This window comes from Manis javanica, chromosome 6, assembly GCF_040802235.1.
Source record: "Manis javanica isolate MJ-LG chromosome 6, MJ_LKY, whole genome shotgun sequence".
Classification (NCBI taxonomy): domain Eukaryota; kingdom Metazoa; phylum Chordata; class Mammalia; order Pholidota; family Manidae; genus Manis; species Manis javanica.
This window is the reverse complement of record NC_133161.1, coordinates 145,888,946-145,911,413: the sequence shown is the minus strand read 5'-3', so window position 1 is coordinate 145,911,413 and position 22,468 is coordinate 145,888,946. Positions and strand designations below refer to the sequence as shown.

At 57.2% G+C, this 22,468-nt stretch overlaps 1 protein-coding gene across 3 annotated transcripts in view; it reads right to left on the bottom strand.

Annotated features, from left to right (window-relative positions):
- DSCAML1 (DS cell adhesion molecule like 1) overlaps positions 1-22,468 on the bottom strand; it is a 321,095-nt gene that overhangs the window by 75,677 nt on the left and 222,950 nt on the right. For all 3 annotated transcript variants that reach the window (XM_036992686.2, XM_036992688.2, XM_036992689.2), the window contains exons 5-11: positions 17,690-17,968; positions 15,028-15,303; positions 12,604-12,900; positions 10,638-10,910; positions 1,577-1,855; positions 1,053-1,172; positions 26-202 (exon numbers count right to left, since the gene is read on the bottom strand). In XM_036992686.2, coding sequence (XP_036848581.2) covers positions 26-202; positions 1,053-1,172; positions 1,577-1,855; positions 10,638-10,910; positions 12,604-12,900; positions 15,028-15,303; positions 17,690-17,968 — 1,701 coding nt within the window. The remainder of the gene's footprint in view (positions 1-25; positions 203-1,052; positions 1,173-1,576; positions 1,856-10,637; positions 10,911-12,603; positions 12,901-15,027; positions 15,304-17,689; positions 17,969-22,468) is intronic.

The following is a 22,468-nucleotide window of genomic DNA, read 5'->3' as shown; positions in this document are numbered from 1 at the left end:
AGGGCTGCCTGGGGGCAGGACTCACTCTTGACAGTGAGGAACATGGACTTGCTGATGTCGGTGCCCACGCCATTGCTGGCCTGGCAGAGGTAGTAGCCGATGTCCTCTTCCAGGACGTGGCGGATCAGCAGCGAGCTGTTGGGCAGGATCTGGATGCGGCCGGTGAGGGGCACCGGGTGGTACTGCTGGGGGTTCCCGCTCCCTGGAAGGAGGCAGTGGTTAGAGGGCTGGCATCTAGGCTCGGGAGGGAGCGGGCGAGGACTGGCGTGCCCCATGGAGTGGCCCTCTCTCTTGACCATCTAGGGCCATTTTGTAGCCTCCCCAACACTCTGGGAGCCCACATGGCTCCTGCTGGGCTTCAGGAAAGACCCTCATGGAGGTCCAGCCCTGCCCCAGCTCCGAGGTTAGCAGAGTCGGGGGCCCACAGCCTCCTCGGCACTGAGCTGCTTTGGGGATGAACTCCTTGGAGAGGAAGCAGGAGTTGTCTTTAGGTCGCGTGGTGACAGCCAGAGGGGAGACTGAGCCCTCACATGGCAGCTGCCTGGTCTCAGGAGGCCAGGCCTGGGAAAGGGGCCAGCCGCCCTCCAAGACTTTGTGGTGGCCTCTCTCCTTCCCCCAGTGTTGGCGGTGGACGTGGTCCAAGGGACACTTCTGCTCTATAAGAGGCTGACATGGCGCTTAGTCAGATTCCAAATACGTTCTCAGGATGAAGGCCCAAGATCCCAGAACTGGTTGACTCGTGAGAAGCAGGGGCCAGTGAGGGCCTGGGCCCCGAGAGCAGGGTGGGCAGTGTGAGGAGGTGGGGGAAGGCAGAGAGAGACTGAGTTCTAGGGCCAGAGGATGAGGGGAGAGGTCACACTGTGGGGACAAGGGAAAATTAGGAGTCAGCATGACACAGTTGTTCCTGTGGGTGGCTGAGGATGAACCCCAGGTCAAGCATGGCCTGGGGCCCCTTAAAGCTCAGAACCCAAGGCTGCCCCAGGGCCAGGAGCAGCGCCCTCCCCTCCCCATCCCTGGCCGTGCTCGGAGATGCTGGCTAGCTGGCGGCTTACCCTTGGCATGCTTCCACATGACCTTGGGTGGAGGGTAGCCGTCCACTGAGCAGTTGAGCACACCAGCTTTGCCATAGATGCCATCCTGGTTGTTGGGCTGCACCACAAATCGAGGGGGCACTGCAGAGAGAGGGAAGGTGGAGAGAAACAGAGCAGCTCGGTCTGATAGGTTTTCTAGGGCTCAGGTACCTTCTATTCCACATGAGCCCAGCCCAGCCTATTATAAAGTTGGGAGCAGGCAGCTCTGAATCCCAAGATGCTGAGAGGGTTTGCTGAGTGTGGGTGGGAAGCTGGGAGTTCTGAGTTCCGACCCTGACTTTTCCAGTGACTAACTGAGCAAGTGCCTCCCCCTTCCAGGGCCTCAGTTTCCTGGCCTAGAATGAAAGAGGCTCGACTCTCTTGATCTTTAAGGCCTCGTTGGAGACAACCTCCCATCAGCCTGTGATTCAAACCCGAAACGTAGAGAGACCCCTTTAGCAGCAGACAGACCTGGGTCCTCCCTCCCCTGTCGCTGGCCTGCTCACCACGCACGATGAGCTGGCGCTCCCGGCTCACGGTGGCTGCTGCGTTGCTAGCGATGCACGTGTAGTTGCCATTGTGTTTGAGGGACACGCTGGAGATCTGCAGGGAGCTCATGAATTCTTTGCTTTCAATGGTCACGCCTGAGCCTGAGATGATCACCTGTCCGTCCTTCCTCCAGGTGATGCGGATAGGCATGTCCCCCGAGGACACCACACAGGGGATGTAGAGCAGCTGGCCGATGGAGGCAGGTGGGAACTCGAAGGGCTGGATCAGAGGGGGCACTGGGGAGGCAAGGGGGGCACTGCTGTCAGGCTCCCGACTCGCCCCGGCCTGTTCATCTGCCTCACCGTTGTGCTCCTGACCCTGGGGTGCCCTGGCTGGGAGTCCCCTGAGGGGCTGGTGCCTTGTTCTATGCCTGCAGAATCTCTTGGGGAGCCCTGCATTGGCCCTTGGCTTGATCCCCCTGCCCACCCAGGCTGGCCCCATGGTCACTATTCAGGGCCCTGGCTGGTTTGTGTTCATCCTGACCTTCAGATTTGCCCTGGAGTTGGACTGGTGAGAACCCTTGTGCATCCCTTCTCCCTCTGCCTGCTGACAGCGCTCAGCTCCCCCAGCTTCCCTGCTGCTCCTCAGTGCCCCCAGGCCCACCTTCTCATCCTGGAGCTGCATGTCATAGTTCTCTGGGGGACTAGAGTCGGTAAAGATGATGTGCACAGGCTGGCACGGGAAGAAGCCAGCACTAGACTGCCCACCATGCACGTCCCACAGCTGCTCATCTACAACCTGGGCGCTGTGCCTGGTCTCCTGTTACCCTCCCAGCCCTTTCCACCATCAGCAGGCATTAGGATTGGTGAGTGGGAGCTCCTGTTGCTGGTTCTTTCAGTTATAGACACCATCTCCCTGAATCCTTTCTCCAGCAATATGATGTGAGCTTGACTGTCTCTGTTTTACAGATGAGAAAACTGAGGCTCAGAGCAGAGAACTGGTCCCAGGCCACCCGGCTCATAAGAGGCGCAGTGGACTGAGCCCTGATCTGTCTGCTGTCAAGCCCAAGCTCTCTCCCTCCTGCTGCCTGGGAGCCTTTCTGAGAAAGTCCCAAACATGCCCAGATCCTTTGTCTCATAAGTGAGCTCCCCTTGGGTGGCAGGAAAGAGCAGAGTGGGCACCCTGTTGCCTGGATTCATCTGGCTGAGCACCAAGCACACAGCCTCCCTCCCTGCAGAAGTCCAGCACCTCCACCTCCCTGCCCGCATCTCAGCCCTGGGGGGCATGTCTGGAGGCTGAGGGGCTTCGAGAGGGGTCCTCCTTTCTCAGCTCCAGCAAGAGCACCAGCCATTGTCTTTATGATAACTCAATTAGGCCACAGCGACTTCCCCGGCAAGTGGGGGGAGAAGAGAGAGGAGACAGACAATCAGTTTAACAAAGATGAGCACCCGGTAGATGAGATCTCCTCTCCGCACTCGGGTAATTAAATTACGAGGCTGTCCACAGTCCTCCAGCTTTCTCCCAGGCACCAGCTCCGGCCCTCCTGGGAAGCCTGCCCCTCTCTACCCTGGGCTCCCCAGGGGTGGCCACAGCAGGGACAGTCCCTGAGGGGGAGAGGCTAGGGGGCAGCCTATGCACTCCCAAAGGCCCTTCATGCGCCCCTGGGATTTTCAGGTCTCAGTAGGGAGCTGCCCCTGGGGAGAGCCAGGGGTGGTCCTAGAAAAACTCTCGGCAGCCCTTTGGATGCCTGGGAAAGTTCTGGATCAATTGCTTTAGGTCCAGAGGAAGTGGCATGTAGGAGACATTGCCTCCATGACCCATGGGATGAAAGCCAGACCCTTCAGTGGGGCCCTGAATGACCTTCCCATCATCATCTCCCACCTTACCCATCATCCAGCCACAGGGCTCTCCCAGGGCCCCATGAACCCCCACAGCTCCAAGCCTCAGCCCCTGTATGGATGAATGCAGCTGGGCATCTGTCCTTGTCTGCTCTTACTTGTGCTCTACTGGGGCCCAGATCTGGGCCCTGAGTCCCACCAGGTTTTCAGGGGCTCCAGTCAATGTCTGGATCTCTCCATTCCAACCTCTGGCGGCCATGCTCCCTGGGCTGGGGCCTTGTCTGCAGTATTCTGAGTGGTTTCCTGGGCCTTGGAAACATCCAGATAGATTTCTCTGGAGTCCTGACCTTAGTAAAGGCCCAGTGACCATTGCTGAGATTTCCCAGAGATTCTTCTGCTGGGCTCTGCTGATGCTCCCACCTCCCCAACACAACTTTTTTCGGTGCAGAGATGGGATTGCAGCCTGTGGCCTCCCAGAACTTTCTGATGGAGCTGTTGCAGAGACCCAGATTGGCCTCCAGGTTTCCTTAGTCCCAGCAGCAGGACCAATTCTGGTCCAGTCCTCCTTCCCACTAAGGCCCAAAGCTGGAGTCAGCAGGCCTCGTGGGAACCTCCTCCCCATCCTTTCAGTCACTGCTCCGGGGATGCCTCATCCAGGAATGCCTGAACGTGACCCAGGGGAGGGTCAAGCGGTGATGAGGGTTGCAGAGAGGGACGTGTGGGAAAAGCAGGTCGTTGGGAAGTTCTGCTTAGGGAGGAGAGGGCTGAGGGCTTGTCAAGTCTGCAGGGCCGTGCCCCTGGGATGGGTGGGCAAGCGCTACATTCTCACTGAGGACAGAGTAAGCAGGAAGCGACCGACTGGAATCAGGCAGGAAGATCTCGCTCAGGCCAGGGGAAGACAGTCGCTCTTAGTAAGAAGGGAGGGACTTAGATAATGGAACAAGTTCCTAAGGCAGGTTAATTCATTAATTAACTAATTCATCTAATATTAATGAAATGCCTGCTCTATGAAGGCATTATTACGCTCCGTGTGGGCTGGGGAAGGTAGGAACATGCTTCAAATAGAGATCCTTCAGTAGCTCTTCGTTTGCGAGGGGAGGCGAGACACTTCCCTCAATGGTTATTGGAACAGCACCACCTGGACATGCAGAGGCTGAACTCAGAGCAGAGGGCGGAGTCACTGTTCGGGCGACTGCAGCTTCACGGAGCAGATGGCGTTTGGACTGAAAGTTTAAAGGACACAGACTCTTTACAAAATACATGGGGTGATAGAGAGCAGAAAGGCTGAGCCAAGGGGCAGAGACCAAATCGGAGCTGTCATTTTCTTCCATTCTTTAGGAATAACACTGACAGCTACCGGAGAGCCTGCTGAAGTAGAGAGTAATCACATTCCCTCCTGGGCGGTTGGACGTTCCCCTGGGCTGGCCGGAGTTCTCTGGAGCGCTACTGTCCTCTGGGAGGCAGATGGGCAGACAGCTCCCAGAGATCCACGGCAGGACCCCAGCTCCACTCGCTGCCCCCCAACAGGTTTAGGGGGCAGGCGTGCCGCTGGGGCTGGTGAGCCCCTCAGGAACTCCTTGGTGGGAGTGCTAGGCTCTCCCTCGGCTCTAGGCCAGCATTGACAGTCCCATAACACCAGGCACGCGAGGACAGCCAGGAGGAAGATGGCCCAAGGACCCTGCTCTTACATGGGCGTGCTGCGCACTAGGAGGATGGCTGTGAGTGCGAGGCTTGAGAGGCCAGGTGTGGGGGCTCTGTGATGTGCACATGGGCAGCTGCCCGGCTGTGGGGCTGCTTTCCAACCTGTCAGTCAGCAGTGTCTTCCCCAGCACTCAGAGGTGGACATGGGCTACCCGAATGTGTGTGTGTGCATTTCCGCCTCTGGGAAAGCAATCCTCAGGAGCAGGGCTCTGACCACCTCCATCACAGTGACGGCCAGGGACCTCTTCAATGTTGATTGCAGCCCATCAGGGATCCCCCCGCACCCCTGACTCCTAGCATGTCCCCAGCACACAGCCTAAACGTAGGGGGCATGAATGCCACGTAACCCAGGGACTCTTCTCCGGAAGCCCCGTTCCGGCCACAGGCATCTTTGGCGAGAGGGTAACTCAGCTTTGAGGGACACAGGGTCCGAGCAGGGTGCCGCAGTGGCGATGGGGCCAGAGTCTGGAGTGGCTGAGGAGATACAGCAGTTGTGGCAGGCCGCGAGGTGTCCTGCCACCATAAAGCCTTTATGGCCACTTGTTTGGGAGTGCTGCGCAAAGGCGGGGTGCTGACCACCGGCCCAGACCATAAACACTTTATGGCATCTTTCAGCATCTCTCTCTGAGATGGAGCCTTTTTATTTACTGCAGCTATTTAGCAAAGAATGGGCACCGTGGGAAGTTGGTGCCTCTCTGCCCAACAGCATGGAGATAGGGAAAGAGCCACACCCGGGAGCCAGGACCCCTGGGTTCCAGACTCTGCTCTCCTGGCAAGTGACCACCATGCTGCCTCTGCCGTGCACCTCAGACCCCTCTCTGAAAGGCGGAGGGCTTGCACCAAGTACTCTCCGAAGCCTGATGCTGATTTTCCAGGTGTAACAAGTCTAATATTTTAGAAATTACAACTTACTTCAGTTTTTCTTTTCTAACGCAACCCTCTCTTCTCAGGAGGGCCTTCCCTAGCCACCCTTTGTAAAATTGCAACCACTGTCCCCTCCCCCTGGCACTCTCGTCCCCACTCCCTAGGGGACATCTTTTACATATTTTATGTGTTATCCATTTCCCCACTGGAACGGAAGCTCCCCGAGGGCTGGGGTTTTTGTCTGTGCGGAGCATAGCTGTGTTCAGGAACAGTGCCGGGAGCACAGAGGGTGCTCAGTGACCGTCCTGACTGAGCCCATGGCTGCTGCTGTTTGGTCACCAGATCACGATCATGACACTGGCCGCCCAGTGAGGAGGACGCTCGCGTCTGTGTTCCTGGCTCACCCACTCGGGACCAGGGCTGCTGGCAGCGGCGTCCTGGCTGTACTCTCCCCCAGGTGCACCTGGGCAATCTGCCCCTCTGGACCCTGTTATGTCCCCTTCCTGTGGATTCGGGTGGGTTCCTTCCAAAGCTCTGCCTCCGCCACCAGCAGGTGCTGGGCCAGGTGACTGGCTCTTCTGTAAGCCCCATGATCACAGAAACCCCAGCCCATGTGCTGGGGAGGAAGCACATGGCAGGACTGTTTCGAGAAGTGTGGGAAGAATGGGTGTGGTGGGGAGGACGGGCATTTGGGAGTGAGGGTGTGTGTGTGTGTGTGTGTGTGTGTCCTCTCCCGTTTACTTCCATAGGACCCTGGCACTACCGCCCTACCCTGGCCTTGCTGAGCGTGGGCACAAAGCCCCTCATGCCCTTGTTTTGGCCCCAGAGCCCCTCTGAGGCTCAGATGTGGGGATGGAGATGCTCCCTCACTGAGCTGAAGCCAAGGAGCCCCAGTTGCAAGCCTTGCCCTCTTAATCAAACATTCATTCTGTGTGCCCAGAGATGCTTTTATGCTACATTATTTTTCAGCTACAGGGGGCCCTAAAGACAGTAAATCTAGATTGGATCTATGTGCCCTCCTCTCATCCTGCCAAGGAGCTCTTCAGATGCCCAGAGAAAAGTGCTTGCCATAGACTGGCTCTCCCCTGCAGTCAGTGTCTCGGGCACCAAAGCCCAAGCAGCCCTCAGAGCATCCTCATCCTGCCCACCTTGCTGGGCCACAGCAGGCTCACCTGGGCAATATTTTATGTAGTACCACCTGCAGCCATCTGTTGTGGCTCAGGAGTTGCCTTATAGGAGGTTACAGACAGAATTTGTGTATATTTAACATCTGTGTATATTTAACTGCCAGCATGCATGTATGTATGTGTGTGAATGTGTGGACAGGTTAATGTGTATATATTTTTTTGCATGTACATGCATATAGTATTTACCAATATGTCTATGCATGCACATGCATGCACACAGGTCTCCACACATGTGTGTGCATGCAGGTTTGGTATGTTCTCTTCTTGGCTCAGTGTTTGAAAAATTCATCAGAAGACAAGCAGTCCCAGAAGGAACGGAGGCAGCAGTTGTTTTTCCAGCTCATGGAGCAACATGAGATTTTGCCCCACCTCCCCCACCAGCCTGTGCCCCACAGAGAGATGCGGGGTCAGAGGAGGAAGGGTGGTGGTGATGGTGGGGGGGACACGCTTCCAAATGATCTCAAGCTTCTAGTGCCCTGTCCCACCCTCACCTGGCCCTTTTCTCTACTCCAGGTCTCTGCTCTGATCTTCTAGGTGGGGACGCATGGCCCAGCCTGGCAGCAGGAGTGGGCTTTAGAGAGCTGCCCCTGGGCCTGTTCCCTTCCGCCCCCAGTCAGGCCCCGCTCCATGCCCAGGGGCACCTCCTCCCCGCTCCCCCTTGAGTAGTTCTTGGAAGAGCACATCAGCTAATCAAGCAGCGGGATCATAATCAGCTCTGATGGGTTCTTCTGCAGAAATGCATTCTAATGAGGTGCGGGCAGAGGGAGTGGGGGGACGAGGAGGAGGGAGCTGAGCTCTCCGAGTGGCCCCGCCTCATACCGGGTCCCAGAGCCCCGCATAGAAAACAGACGACACCCCTTCTAGGCTGGATTTTCAGGCCCTGAGAGTGGGGAAGAGGGAATGTGTGCACATGTGCCTGTATGCACGCATTGTACACGCACACACGCCCTTGCTTTATGAATGCCAGGCTCTGTACTGGGTGGGGGAGACACGCGCCCGGTGCACGGGCTCTGTCCTCTAGGACCTTGCACACACACGCACACACTCCCCCTTTCCTCTTGTCGCTAAGCACAGTCACAACAGCCCCAGCGAGTCGCTGAGACGGAATGCATCAGATTCAATTCATTAGGACTGATCGCTCCCTGAATGGGGTTGAATAATTGATGAGCAGAAGCAGCTTTCAGGATGTTCCGCGTACTCGGAGGCTTGCTGGAGCCCTATTTTTTTTTTTAAAGCCAACAAACCAGGCCAAATGCTCACTGGTACCGGCAGGCAAAGGGAGTGGAGCAAAGGTTCGATGTTTTAATAAGTGATGTTTACACTGTAAACGCTCGGCCCACGCTTGTAATGGAAATGGATATGGGTGGCCTTTGATGCCAGGAGTCGGGGAGGCAGGCTGTGCTGTATTCCATGGCCACCAGGCTGGCGATGCGGCCTGGGGTTTGCACAGGGCTCCAGGTGGGCAGAGGCGTTAGGCTGAGAAGGTGGCCAGGACCCCTCTTTGCCTGGCTGGGGTGCAGCAGCAGCAGAGAGGCAGGGAGGCAGAAGCTGTTTGGGTCTCCGGGGCCTGAGAGGGCCACAGAGCTCCCCCAGTTCTCGGGGCTCAAAGTGAGGCTTCCCAGCAAGTCGCTCCATCCCAGACTGTCTCAGTTTCAGCTCAAAAAACACACACTGTCTGGCACTGTGACAGGTGGTGGGTGCACAAGGATGCATGTGACACGTTCCCTGTGTGCCGATGAGGGTGAGGCCGGGTGACAAGGGAGAGAAGTACGGAGCCCGCCTTTCCCTGGTCCTGCTCAGGTTTTCCTGCTGTTCCCCTGCTCCCATCAGCACCACAGGCATGGAGGGGCCAGACCCACATGCTGCCTCTGTTTCCCCGAGCCCTTCCTTCTCCCCCACTCCCCTCTTCTGTCCACAGGCCTCCACTGCTTCCGGACTCTGGGTCCCACAGGGGCCTCACCTCCGTGCCAGGGTCCTTGCACAGCCTGGCCCCTCCACCTCTTGTCCCTTCCTCTAGCCTGGAGCCCCAGCTAGCTGCCTGTCCTCTCTGGGTTCGTGCTGTCTCTCGGGGACGTGGAGGGGGGACCGCCCTCCTCTCCACTCCAGGTGGTGCAGATGCCCAGGTGAGCCTGTCTCTCTTCCTGACTTCCTCTCTGGCAGTCCTGGGGGCCCTCTTTCTGCCTGAGATGGAGCGTAGAAATGCTCTTCCTCCCAGCCTGCCATTTCTGCAGCTCCAGGTCATTCTGGGTTTGAGAGTCTAGAGTTAAACAGACCTGGGAAAAATTCTGACTCCAGACAGCTGTTTACTTCACTTTCCTATGCCTCAGCCTTCTGCCCTGGAAATTGGGGCTAAAATGGCACCTGCCTTAGATAAATGGGCAGTGGCAGCATTAAAAGGAACAGAGCATGTGGTTGGCACATCACCCTCCACGGTGATAGCTGTCGTGCTATTGGAATGACTGCAGTTGGCTGCTGGAGGTCGGGGTGCGGGCAGGAGACCTCAGCCCTCCTCCCTCCCACATGGAGCCCAGGTGCCATCTGCATATGCTTCCAGAGCCTCCAGCAGCAGAGGACAGGCCCCTGCATGTCCACCCTGTGCTTGAACCCACCTGGCTCTTCAGAAAGGGACATAAGCCCCTTGCTTATCTCGCCGCCAGACTCAGTGACCTCCCCCCTGCCAGCTGCCCGGCTTTCACTGGCCTTTCCTCCCCAGCCTGCCCCCAGAGCAACCAGGCCACCCTACTCTCACCCACTGCCCAGACGGTCTCCAGGCCTGACAGTTCCAAAGAATTTATTTGGGTGGACATGTCACACATCCATACAAGGGACATCCATCGTTTACTCACATTCATTTACTTGCTCTTTTCTAATCGTTCATTCATTTAAACCACAGACCTTTGCTGAATGGCCACCATGTACCAGGCACCATGCTAAATGCCCCCATACAAAACACACGCCTCATGCAGGGAGCATGAGGGCCTAGGAGGGAGGAGCATTTTAGGCACCAGGTGGTACTTTCTAGGCCTCAGAGCGTTAGCAGGTGGACGGGCCTTGACCATCCTGCGAAAGCAGCCCACGCCACCATCTGGGCCCCAGAAAGGGGTCAGGGCTCCCAGCCTCCTGTTGCTTTGCTCTCCTGCCCTTCTCCCACGCCTGCTGGTCTCCGGGGCCCCTGCTGGCATCAGGGGACTTACACAGCCCACCATCTCTGACCTGAGCCTCTCTGGGTGTCCCTGGCCCCCATGCCCATGGGGGGTCAGTGCTGCCCATCCTGCAACCTCCAGAGGGAACCTGGCTATAGAGGATGCGTGGCTTGCTTGTGACCCCCACGATCTCCCACCTGCCCCCTTTCTCCCAAACTCTGGCTTGGGGCCCCCTTCCTTGGCCTTCCACTCACTCAGGACTGCCTGCTGCTCCCAGGCGGCTGGCTGGAGGGGGTCCCCCAATCCTGGGTGAGCAGGTGGGCCCTGCGCCAGGGGGAGGCCTACCTTTGACAGCCACGTGGACACTCTGGCTGATGGAGAGCTGGGGCTGGACGAGGACACTGCACAGGTACTCCCCCTCGTCCATGCCCTTCTGCACGTCGGTCAGCTTGAGGGTCCCGTTCTCGAACACCACCTGGCGGTGGTTGTCGGGCAGCAGCAGGGCGTCCTTGTACCACTTGATGGAGTAGTAGGGATAGCCGATGACTCTGCAGTTGATGAGCGCATCCCGCCCAGCCACCGCGGTGATGTTCCTCATGGCTCGGATGCTTGGGGGCCCTGGGCGGGAGTCAGGAGGGGGGAGGAGGAGGAGAGGAGGAGCCGGGGGGGCGGTTAGCCAGGGGCAGCCAGGAGCTGCCCTGTGATGCCCTGCTCGGCTTCTTGGCCTCTGAAACTATCAGGGGATCAGGGGATGGCGACGTGGTGCAGGGAGACGGAGGCCTTTACTACAAAGCTAAAGGCGGAGGTGGCACCTGGGGCCCTCCGGGACTCTCCGGGACACACTGCCACTAGCTTCAAATAGGTGCAAACAGACATGTTCCACTCATGCCTGGGGCAGGAATCCATTCCCCTAACGGGATGGGGTATATGAGCAAACCAAAGTCCACTAAGAAGTGACTAGGATTTGTGGGGGAGGGAGGGAAAGTCCTCATTTAGGAGGAGATTAAGATTTCGGGGTTAAATTGGCAATGTGGATATTTTGCTATTTTCATTTGCCTTGTCCACACGATGGTCTTATAACCAAAAAGGATCTTACATACAGTAAAAGTTAGAAAGGCGGTAAGAAGGTCTTCATGGGATGCGTTAATTCCCCTTAAACAGGTTTTGTGAGCCCTGGAGAAGGGGTTACAGGTGGGGGGCTCAGATCACACCGTGGAGAGGGAATGTGTTCAGCTGGGGTGCTGGGCCAATGGCAATGTGGCTGTTGTAAAGGGGGCTCAGAAGCCACCAGGCAGGGATAGGGCTAGAGTAGGTACAAGGCACTTGGGCTTCCTGTGTCCCACCTAGTCGACGAGGAGCTGGGCCAGGGAATCTCCCAGGACCCTGCAGCTCTGTCCCCTTCCAATGCAGATTGCAAGACTGTGGCCAACGGGGAGGCCACGTTTCTCCTGTGGGATTCGGGGCCAAGCCCAGGTGAATTTTGCATGAACCCCTGCTCCCCTGTTTTGTCCTCATGGCAGCTACCAGTGCCCTTAAGCAGCACCCCACTCCTCCTTGCACGTTCCTCCTCTTATTATAGAGGTCACTGGTTAGAGGTCACTGGCAGGGTCAGATGAGGACCAGTCTGACCCCACGAGGCTGCAAAGAACTTCAGAGGAGATTGTTCTCATGGCAGTGACTTGAAGAACTGAGATATGGGGACCATCAGCTGAGGATTCCTTCCATCAGCCTTGGGGCACCCCCAGCCTCAGCCCCCTACTCTTGATGGTTTGGGCCTTGGCAGGGAGGAGGGGGTGGCACGTGGGGAGCTGACGCCCTGGCTCCTGGCTGCTTACACCTCCTGGAGCATGGGGGCTGGCACAATGGGAGGACTCAGGAAGCACAGCCTTGTGGGCACCACTACCAAATGTCAAGCCCAGGCCTGCTGCCCCTTCCCTGTCTGGCTGGTGAATGCCGGTGGGGAGCTTAAGTGTACCTGGGGCCTGAGGGATTTGATGGGGAGGAACAGGGTCGGGGTGGACAGGTCGGATTGCAGGAGAAAAGGGGGGAGAAGGAGGGAATGGGAATGCAAAGGGGTGTGAACCATACCAGACACGCAAACACACACACACACGCACACGTACGACACACACAAGAATGGCTGATGGGACTTGTGGAGGGCAGGGGAAGGGGGAGAAAGAGAAGAGGGAGACTTCTACTAAAATCAAAATGACGATTAATAGTAAACACTAAACACCACAAGAATAATGGAGACCACAGAGATGGCAAGGAACTCAAAAGCCTATTCTGATATTTAAATGTAGACAGGCACCTCTTACGTTTATTCGCGCCTGATATTCAGCACTGCCCACCGAGTTCCGCGCCGTGCACCGGTACACGCCCCCATCGCGGATCTGGGGCCCCGTGACGTTCATGTGGCTGATGGTGGTGCCGTCGGACATGGTGTACTGGCTGGTGCGGTGGCTTCCGTCCCGCACGATGGGCTCGTCGTCCAGGGCCCAGGTGACCGTGGGGGGCGGGGCGCCCTTGGCCGCGCACATCAGCGAGAACTGCTCCCCGGGGTTGACCACCTTCTCACTGAAGGGCGAGACGATGCGGGGCGTGCCGTCTGCAGGGAGCGAGGAGCCCCCTTCAGGGTCACCGAGCCACGGAGAGACCGTCCCACCAGGCCACCCATCCCAGCAGGGGGAGGAGCAACTATAATAACAGCACAGAGCTTACAGGTACACAGTCCGCAGGCTGTCCACAAAACCCTGCCAGGCACCCATTGCTGCCGCACAGGAGCTAAGACCCCGGATTCGAGTCCTCCCTCAACCACTTCTTAGCGCTGTGTCTTCCACCTTCCCATCTCTTATCCATGGAGGATGAAGGAAATTGGGGTGAATGGCTTTACCCTGCTAAAGCCAGTGCTGTGAGGACTGAATGAATGAACGCATTACAGATGCTTAGCAGCTCCTCTCCACTGCTCTTTTCTGCCTCCTTCTCCTCCCTTTATTAATAAAGACAAAGGGGTTCAGAGGTGACTCTGTGTGGAGCCAGGAACTGACTGGGCTGGACCTGCAGAACCCGATTCCAGCTCTCATGCCAGCAGGAGGTGGGTGGTGCTATAGCCCTGTTAGCAAAAACACCTCAGGTTTGAGGCTTGAACTGCAAGCTGCCCAGGCAGTGGTGGGGGGGCGTCTCTGGCCAGGCCTTAAGTCTTGGCTAAACGAATGACTGGGCCAGGACAGGTAACCACGAGGCCCAATTTCCTCCAAGGCACATGGGGGATGCAACTATTAACCCTGGCCGTCCTTCTACATGGGATTGTTGTAAGGATTGACATAGGTGTTAAGTACTTTAACAAGCAAAACCCCAAAAAAACATGTAAAGGGAAAGCCAGGCAAATGTAACATGACACTCTACTGCCCACCTACATTTCACCCCAGAATGCTGATGTCAGCCCAGTGTGCCAGCCCCTACCCCCATTTCTGGGGGACACTCTTACCTAAATCTGGGAGAACCTGGCGCCTGGCACAGCCCGGGACTGCCCACTGGGAATCACTGCCTATGACCCCTCCTCTGCCTCTTTCCCAGAGCCCCACCTCTCTGGCTGTCCTGCCCTTCCCATTCCCTGCCCCTCCCACCAGCCTCATTCTTCAAATCCCTGCTCTGAACTGGCCAACGATGGCTGTCCCCTCAGAGAAAATGCACCCGGTGCAGAATCCCCTGAGATGAAAGGCACCCCTTTCAAAGTCTCTGTGTCTGGCTGGTGCGCTTCCTCACTGGGAAGACAGGGCAGGGATCTGGTGGGACAAGAGGAGACAGGCCGATGGAGGAGCCGTTAACTGGCCCAGCCCCAGGGTGAGGGGATGCCCAGCTCCCAGCTCCCACCTTCTGAGGAATGAGGACCCACGGGCTGTGAGGCAGACCCACGTGGGACCCTGAGAGCCAAGGGGCTTGCCTGGGCTTGGCGTCTTTGTTACTGTGGAGAAAAATCCTATTGAAAGCAACAGGGTTGTGGGGTTTATATTTTTTTTCTTTTGAGGTCTGGGGAACTACGAAATTCATTGAGAAGAGTAGGGCCTCTGCTAACCCTCATTGTATTTTTGTGCAAAAAAATAGCCCCATGCCAGGGCTCATGGCTTGGCAAGTAGAATGCAAGCTAGATTTTAGCCCTTACCCTCTTGGTTGGGCACTTTGTGCAGTGAACAACCTGGACAACCATATACAGATGTGCTGGGTGAGGAACCTGGTGGTGGCAGCTTTGACAGAAGAGAGAAGCAGGTGGAAACCCAGGTCCGAGGTAAGAAACAGGGCCTGCTGGGAAGGGGCCTCAGGCAGGGGTGGGATTCAGTCTGGAGGTTCCAGGGCCTCCGAGACAGTGAGAACCTCTGAGATCCTGAAGAAGACCCTTTAATAGTGAAGTTCTAGTGATTTGGGGATGCAGAGGCAGTACAGCATGATGGTTAGGGGACCTGAGTTCAAATCCCAGCTCTGTCCTTTGGCAGAGCTGTGTGACCCCGAGCAAGGGACCCAAGCCTCAGTTTCTGCAACCGGCAAAATAGGGAACATTAAAGCAGTGTCACCCGCAGAGCCCTTGGGAGCATTAACCACGATAGGCATCTGCTTGACATGTGGTAAGAGCTGGATAAATGCCTCCTATCAGGAAGGGAGGTCGGAGCCTGGGTTGGGTACCTCCTGGCTGGGTGGTGAGAATCCTACCCCCACCTCTGTCCCGGCAGCCCCAGCTCACCCTCGAGCACAATGATGGCAAAGTCCTGGGCGGTCTGGGCCTTGCGGGTGGCGAAGCACTGGTAGGCCCCGGAATGGCTCTTCTGGGCGGAGGTGATGAGCAGGGTCTCGTTGCTGAGCCCGCGGATGGAGATGGTCTCATCGGGCAGCAGCAGCTCGGTGTTGCGGTACCAGCGGATGGAGAACTCCGGGGAGCCCGCCAGGGCACAGGAGAGGATGACAGTGCTGCCGATGCCCGTCTTCAGCTTCTTTGGTGTCAGGGTCACGTGAAGGGGGTCTGAGCCCGGCCAGGCAGGGAAGCAGCGGGGGCAGAGGGGGAAGGGGCGGAGAAGAAACAGGAAAAGGGCTTACTGTGGAGGGGTGCGGCTGGGGGCCGGCCGTGGTCCCAAGAGGCTCTGGTTCTGTCCCCAGAGCCCGTGTGAGGGGGACTGGGACTAGTGAATTCCCCTAGACCTTAGTTTACCCAGCTGTTAAACGGCAGGGTCAGGCCAGGAGACGACCTGCTCGTTAAGATGGCCCGAGCTTTCCTGGCGCGTGCCCTCTGCCCAGGTGGAGCTGCTGAGGCTCATGAGGGCGGGAGCTGGTTGGTGCATTATCCTGTCCCCTACCTCAGAACCCAGGGAAGCCCCTGTCCCCACACCCATGTAGATAAGCAATTGCCACTGTCTGCTCATCTGACCTGCTTTATACTCTTCAGTACACTCTCTGCCCCTCATCCCTACCATGGCAGGCCATGCCTCCCAGCCTGGACCCATGCAGTGCCCTCCTGCCTGCCTCTGCATGCTGCAGCAGGCCGCTGCCCAGCTGAGACCTTGCGTAGCACCCAATGACTCAGCGTGGCAGTCAAGGCCATCAAAGCCCCCAGGCACCTTGCCACCCTCTCACTACACAGCCTCTAGAGCACAGCACCCGGCACACCTGCACTGCTTCTTGCCCCCGGGCTTCTGCCTAGAGCATGCTTTGCCCCTTTGTGGGCTTTATTTCTCATATCTGTGTGCATGTGCTAGAGTGTAAGCATGTTAGGGTGGAGGAATGTGTGCCTCTGTGTATGTGTACAGGCGCCATGTATGTGAGCATGTGTGTATGGGGAAGTGGGAATGTGAACTTTCAGCATATCTGCCTGTGTGTGTGTGTGTGTGTGTGTGTGTGTGTGTGTAAGGACCTCCTGGCCTGTGTGTACTGAGGCAGGGGCTATGAACACCAATTTACCCAGAGGCAGGTTTGCTAATTTTCCAAGTATCTGGGTCTGTGCTGCCCTCCCGACCTCTTCCCTGAGACTGTGTGTGTGTGTGTGTGTGTGTGTGTGTGTGTGTGTGTGTGTCAGGAAGGTGGGGAGTGGGGGGGTCATACTGGACTGAATGATTTGGGCTAGTGCTTAGTGCAAGAAGTAAGGGCATGCACCCTGGCCCCTTTATCTGCCTGTTTTACAGGAGGGGACCCCCAGCCCCTGAGGCCAGCTCTCGGTATTTCACCTATATATTTGCGTCAGGCACTGTCACTTCCAGAGAGTTCCTAGGGGCTCCCTCTGCTCTTCCTGCTTCACACGGGGAGAGCGTCTTCTCAGTGCTATAGATAAATGCCCTCACAGTGCCAAGGTGCCCTCGGCTGCAGGGAGGAGATTGGGCCCACATCTGGGCTGAAGGCAACAGGACTGCAGGCCCAGGAGATAGCCCAGGATGGAGTGGGCTCTGTGTGCCTCTCTGGTCTACCCGAGGGCCCCAGACCCGCCGCTCTGTGGCCCTGAGCTGGGTGGCAAAGGGGGGAGGGGAGCCTCTTCGGTCAGACTTAGTGGCAGAGGGGCTCCTTCTGCAGGATGGGGCAGGACTGCCTCTGGACAACCTCCGTCCACCGCCTGGGTCACACAGGACCCTCACAATGCCATCAGCACGAGGCTTAGGGCCTCAGGCTGCTGATGTTACCTAGGAGTGCGTTTCCCCAGGGGCCTCCAAAGCCCAGCCCCGCTGCGGCTGAGGCCTTCCTGGCAGCACAGAGAGCAGGGGACTCAGAGTCCGACCCTGGATGCCAGAGCTGGAAGGGGCCTCCTCATTTTACAGATGAGGAGCCCGAGGCCTGGCCACATGAGGGAGAGTCAGGGATGGTGGGGGCAAAGGGTGCCCCTGGTCTCACGAGTCCTTCGCAGGGTTCTTCCCCTGGCACCAGCCCTTGGCCTCTACTTCACTGCCCCCTGGGCCTCAGCAGCAGCAGAGGGCTGCCAAGCCTCCGGCTCTCCACACTGGCTCCGTGACGTTTGTCCCCTCTAACGATTGACATCAGAGTACTTTTAGTACAGACCCCGCCTCTCCCCAATAGGCCAGGAAGCCTTGCAAGCTCATCACTGTCACATTATTGTCCATTCTGAGTCCTGTGTCCTCTGGCGGGAAGGAAGGCCGGGATCATTATCCCATTTTGCAGAAAAGGACACAGAGGTGAGGATCACGGTTATGTTATTTACCCAGGGGTGGTTACTATGCAATAATGCCAGACCCGAAAGGCAGGTCATCTGATTTCAAACCCAGGGCTTTTCCCAGGCAGGACACCAAACTGCCTTCCCCAAGCAGGGGACTATCCCCAGCAGGGGCGGCAGCTGCCCTGACCCCCAGCCCCGTCACACTGTGGTGCTCTCAAAGGTCACCGGAGCTGGAAGTGGGGCTTCCCCTGCTCACCGATGACCGTGAGGGTGCCCGTGGCCTCTGCCGAGCCGAAGGTGTTGGTGACCTCACAAATGTAGGTGCCACTGTCCTCAGTCCGTAGGTCACTGATGGTCAGCCCTGTGATGCGCTTGGTCCAGCGGCTGTCTGCTGGGAGGGGCCGGCCATCCTTAAGCCAGCGGATGGCGGGGATGGGGTAGCCGGAGGCGGTGCAGGGCAGCTCCACCGTGTGGCCGGCCCACACTTCCTGGGAGTGGAAGCCGTCCAGGATGGTGGGGATCGACTCGGCAGGGTCTGCAAGGCAGAGAGTGTCAGGGGCCCTGGCCAGCCTTGGAGGGGATGAAGTGGGGGCTGGGGAGGGAGGCAGGAGCCCAGAACAGGAACCTGCTGCCCACTGGTGCCCAGAGAGGGGGGTGCTCACTGTGCTGCCCTGTGCCCCAGACTCTGGCTAGAGTGAGGCCCTGAGAACCAGGACTGGAAGCTTGGCGGGGAGAGGATATGGTGGGCAGTCTAGACTGAGTAGATAGACAGACAGACAGACAGACAGATGGAAGAAAGGAAACAGGACAAGGGGCAACGAGGGAGGGCACAAGAGCAGCTTTCACACCAACGGTCCTGGACTCTGGCCCCAGCCCAGGAGCAGAGTTAGAGCATCTCAAGTTTGCAATTCTTGGTAAGCCTTGGTCTGGGGCTCAGACTGGACTGCAGGTGCCCCTCAAGGATAGGGGAACAATCTACCTGCCCTGCCCTGTCTCCTCCCACCTCTAATCTGGGCAGACTCAGAGCCAAGGCCAGTACATTTCCACCAGAGCCCATTGGATGCAGAAGCTAAGCCTCTCCCCCCAGCCCCAAACAATCCTAGACCAAGGGCAGCCAGACCCTGCAGGACCCGTGGCCCTAAGCTGCAGAAGACCAAGGTCCTTGTTGGTAGGATTTTGTGTGTGATGCCCGTGCTGTTTGTGGGCAGTCTCCAGCTGCTACTCAGTCTCGTTCTTACCCTAAAGGCCTCCCTGGGCTTTCTGGCCACTGGGAACTTTCTCTGCTATAAGGGCTCCGTAGGCTCCCCTTTGCCTACACGATGCAACCCACTCCCAAGCTTAGGCCTTCTAGCACCATGATTCAGCCCCAGCTGAGTCCCTGGCCTAGCCCGCCAGGCCTGCCACCCCCCACCTTCTTATCTCATCTCAACAGTTTCTCACTTGTGGCAGCTGTGTCCTCACACTGTTCTCCACCTGGGTGCCCAGCCAGCCTGCTCTGCTAGGCCAGCCCCTATTGGTCTTTCACAAACCAGCTTAAATGTCACCCCTTCTGGATGTTCTTCCCACCACTCTCATTGGACTACCATGGAGTTTTCTTTTTCTTTCATTTTATTTTCAAACAACCTTTTATTTTTAAAGAAAAAAATTTAAAAGGATAATACATGCACATGGCAGAACTTCAGACAGTGTAGGAGAGTATACAGTGAAGATGGAGCCTCCCTCACCCCTGCCCGCAGCCACCCCATTTCCTCCCAAACACCGTCGCTGCTCCCCCATGGCCTCCTCAGCATCAGTTAGCATGGATCTGTCTTCCTCAGAAGACTGCAAGCCTCTTGAGAAAGTGTTTGTCCATTGCTGTATCTCCCATACCAGACACAGAGCAGGGCCTGTGACTGTTGAACCATTAAATGTCCGAGGGAGGATGTATAGGGACACTCAGGTGTGGGGCGGGCCAGGGGTCTGATTTTTCCACATTGCAGAATTATCATAGGCATGGAATAGTAGAGCTGGCTTAGGGACCCTGGCAGTCACAGACAGATGAGGACCCTGAGACCAGAGAGGAGCAGTGGCCTGCCCAGGATCACACTGCAGAGCCAAGATCAGAAACCAGATCTCCCCTCCACCCTTGTTCGGTAAATACAGTCTGAGAAGGAATAGTCTAATACCGAATTTTGCTCAAGAACGAATGGTGAGAGTGGCCAACCTCTTCTGGGTCCTCTTTCACTAATGGGAAGTTTCCTGTGTCCTCAGCTCATTTCCCTTAGAGAAGGGTTGGGCTAGGAATTCTCCTCTCTAGGGGTAAGAGTTTCTAGAAAATTCTCTGCTCCCTTAACACACCTTCCACTGATCTTCAGAAGCATGGCCTGAGAATCAGGAACCCTGGGCGCAAGTCTGCCTGGGTCACTGATTAGCTGTGTGGCCTTGGGTGAGTCTTAAGATCTTTTAGCCTGAGTTTCCTCTGTGTGGTAGAGGTGCTGCCTCTGGACCCTGTAAGGCTGTTGGAGGCAGCAGTGACAACATTCATGTCAAAGAGCTTGACTGATGCTAAATCACTAGGCAGATGTGCGGGGCAATTACTATCTGGCACCCGCCCTCCCTCCCTGCCCGCTCTGTGCCTCTCTCCCCCTACCCCCAACCCTGTGGGAATGCTTGGGATAAACAAACCCAGTGCCTGGGAAGAATTACTCAATGTGACACTTAATTGATGCAAAATACACAAATTCCGTGGCACACCGCAGAATTTACCAGCGGAGGGGCCGAAAGGGTGGTGGAGGAAGGGGTGGAGGGAGGGAATTAATCACGGAGTCTCAGGCGTGAAATTAAATTCTGAGGGAAAGAAACCTCTTTCATTACTCCGGAGCAGAAGTAAAATGCTGCGGCGTGTATTGGCGACAGCCCTGGGGGACCAGGCGCTGCCAGGGCTGGTGTGGGGCTGGGGGAGACAGATGGCTGGGCCTGAGAAATCTCCTGGGTGTGCTGGGCCTGGGCTGGGCGGGGGTCAGAGCACCCCGGGGAGGCTGCTGGGACCTCCTGCCGCGGCCGAATCGTGCTGCCCTGGAAAGGGTACCCCTGTCTCCCCCCGCACCGCCATCCTGAGCACGGCTTCTGCACATGGCTCAGCAAGCTGTGAGCTGGGGAACCCCGGGTTAGTCTCTGAACCTCTCTGATCACTGGTTCGCTCCTCCTTTATAAATGCAGATAATGCCTATTTCTTAATGTGCCAGCAAGCCCTTGGTAAACTCGAAAAAGCGCCCCTGTGCATGGAATGGTTGTTACTAGATGGCATTTTAGGGGGCTCAGGCTACTCCCGCAACTGCCTCCTCTAACTTAACAATAGAGAGAAACAAGAGTTGCTCCCCACCATCCCCAGACTCCCAGACACACACACTTTGGAAACAGAGTAGGAAAAATAATGAGCAGCCACCACAAGGGCCCCAGGTGCTCGCTACTGGGTGTCCCACGAATCAGGCGCCAGGCTAAGCTTTTTACATCTGGTGTCCTATTTAATGTCTACAACCCTTTAGAGTACATTTTCCACTTCCATTTTACAGATGAGGAAGCTGAGGTTTGAGGAAGTTATTTTATGCCAGGTTGCACAGCTCGTGAGTGGTGAGGCTCAGGCGGAAACTTCGGCTTGCCTCGCTCGAACACGCCGCCGATCACTCTCCTTTTCTCACCCCCAGCCTGGGGAGAGGGATGGGCCGGGCCCTTCGGAGCAGGCCCGGCCCAGACCCCCTCAGCCAGCAGGTGTGCTGACCAGGCCCCCTCGGCCGCCTCTGCCGGGAGACCCCCAGCTGCATCTCCCCCCCCACCCCCGCATCCTGCCCAGCCATCAGCCAGGAGCTCCCAGGACCTCTCAGCTGAAACCCGCGCCCAGCGCCTCCCTCAGCACTGACTCCACCTCAGCCCTGGGAGGGGATCTGAAGCCGGGGGCAGTGGGGCTGGAGGTGGAGGCTCTGCACACGCGTGCCCCTCTGCTCTGCCTTGTCCCCGGATCAGACCACCTCGCACATCACATCACATCAGGGCCTGTGTCCCCCCGCAGCCCCTTCCCCTCGGCACCCCCTGTTCCTTGCCCACCAGCTCCCCTCTACTTCTCTTAGATCGCTTCTCTCTGTCGCTGTCATCTCCTCTGCGCTGTCTCTGTGTCTGATCCCCTCGCCGGCCTATGTCTCTCTCTGTGCCCAGGCATCTCCCTTCTTGTCTGCTGGGTGCCCCCCTACCTTCTCCGCTTCTCTGTTAGGGCTTTACCTCTCGGTGGGCATCTCTCACTCTCCTACCCTCCCCCGCTCCTCCTGGCTGGTGGGGAAGGCGGAGCAGAGGAAGGGTCAGTGTATCCTCCAGTTTAAAGAGGGTCTGTTTTGAGGAACTCTTGCTATCCCCCCACAAGTGGAGCATGAGGGGGCTAAATATTTGCATAGGAGAAAGCGTCAGTCCCACAAGGGGGGTGGCTTCCTGTGTTTTCCCCACACCTTATGAGAAGCATGTAAATGAGATGCAGAACACCCCATAAACAAGCCCCTATCATGTGGAAGGAACGGCTCTGACACATCTGGGGAGTGGGCTGCAGATTCCCACAGGGCAGCGCCATCTCCTCCCTATATGACAGCGTAGTTTCCCTGGCATTGATTAATTCCACCAATTTTTACTTAGTACTGACTATGTGCCAGGCATAGGGCCAGGTGCCGGAGGTGCAGGGGGAGTCAGGGAGCCCAGTCCTTGCCCTCCTCTTTCCTGGTCTTGCCTCCAAATAGGTCAGGCAAGTGAGAGAGGGTCCTGGGTAGAGGCGGTCTGCTGGTCGGGGAAGTCCGGACCGGACCACAGAATGTCAGGCGCAGACGATCTGAGCAGTCACCCAGTTGAACTTCTTTTACAGAGGCCACCAAGGACACGTGATTTGGTGCCATCTCCAACCTGGGTGTTCTATCGGTTTATCCTCCAGCCCAAAGCCACCTAATCCCACCTCCTCAAGAGCAGAGGTTTTCAGATTGCAGGTCACAAACTGTTCGCAGGTTATGAAACCTATTTGGTGAGT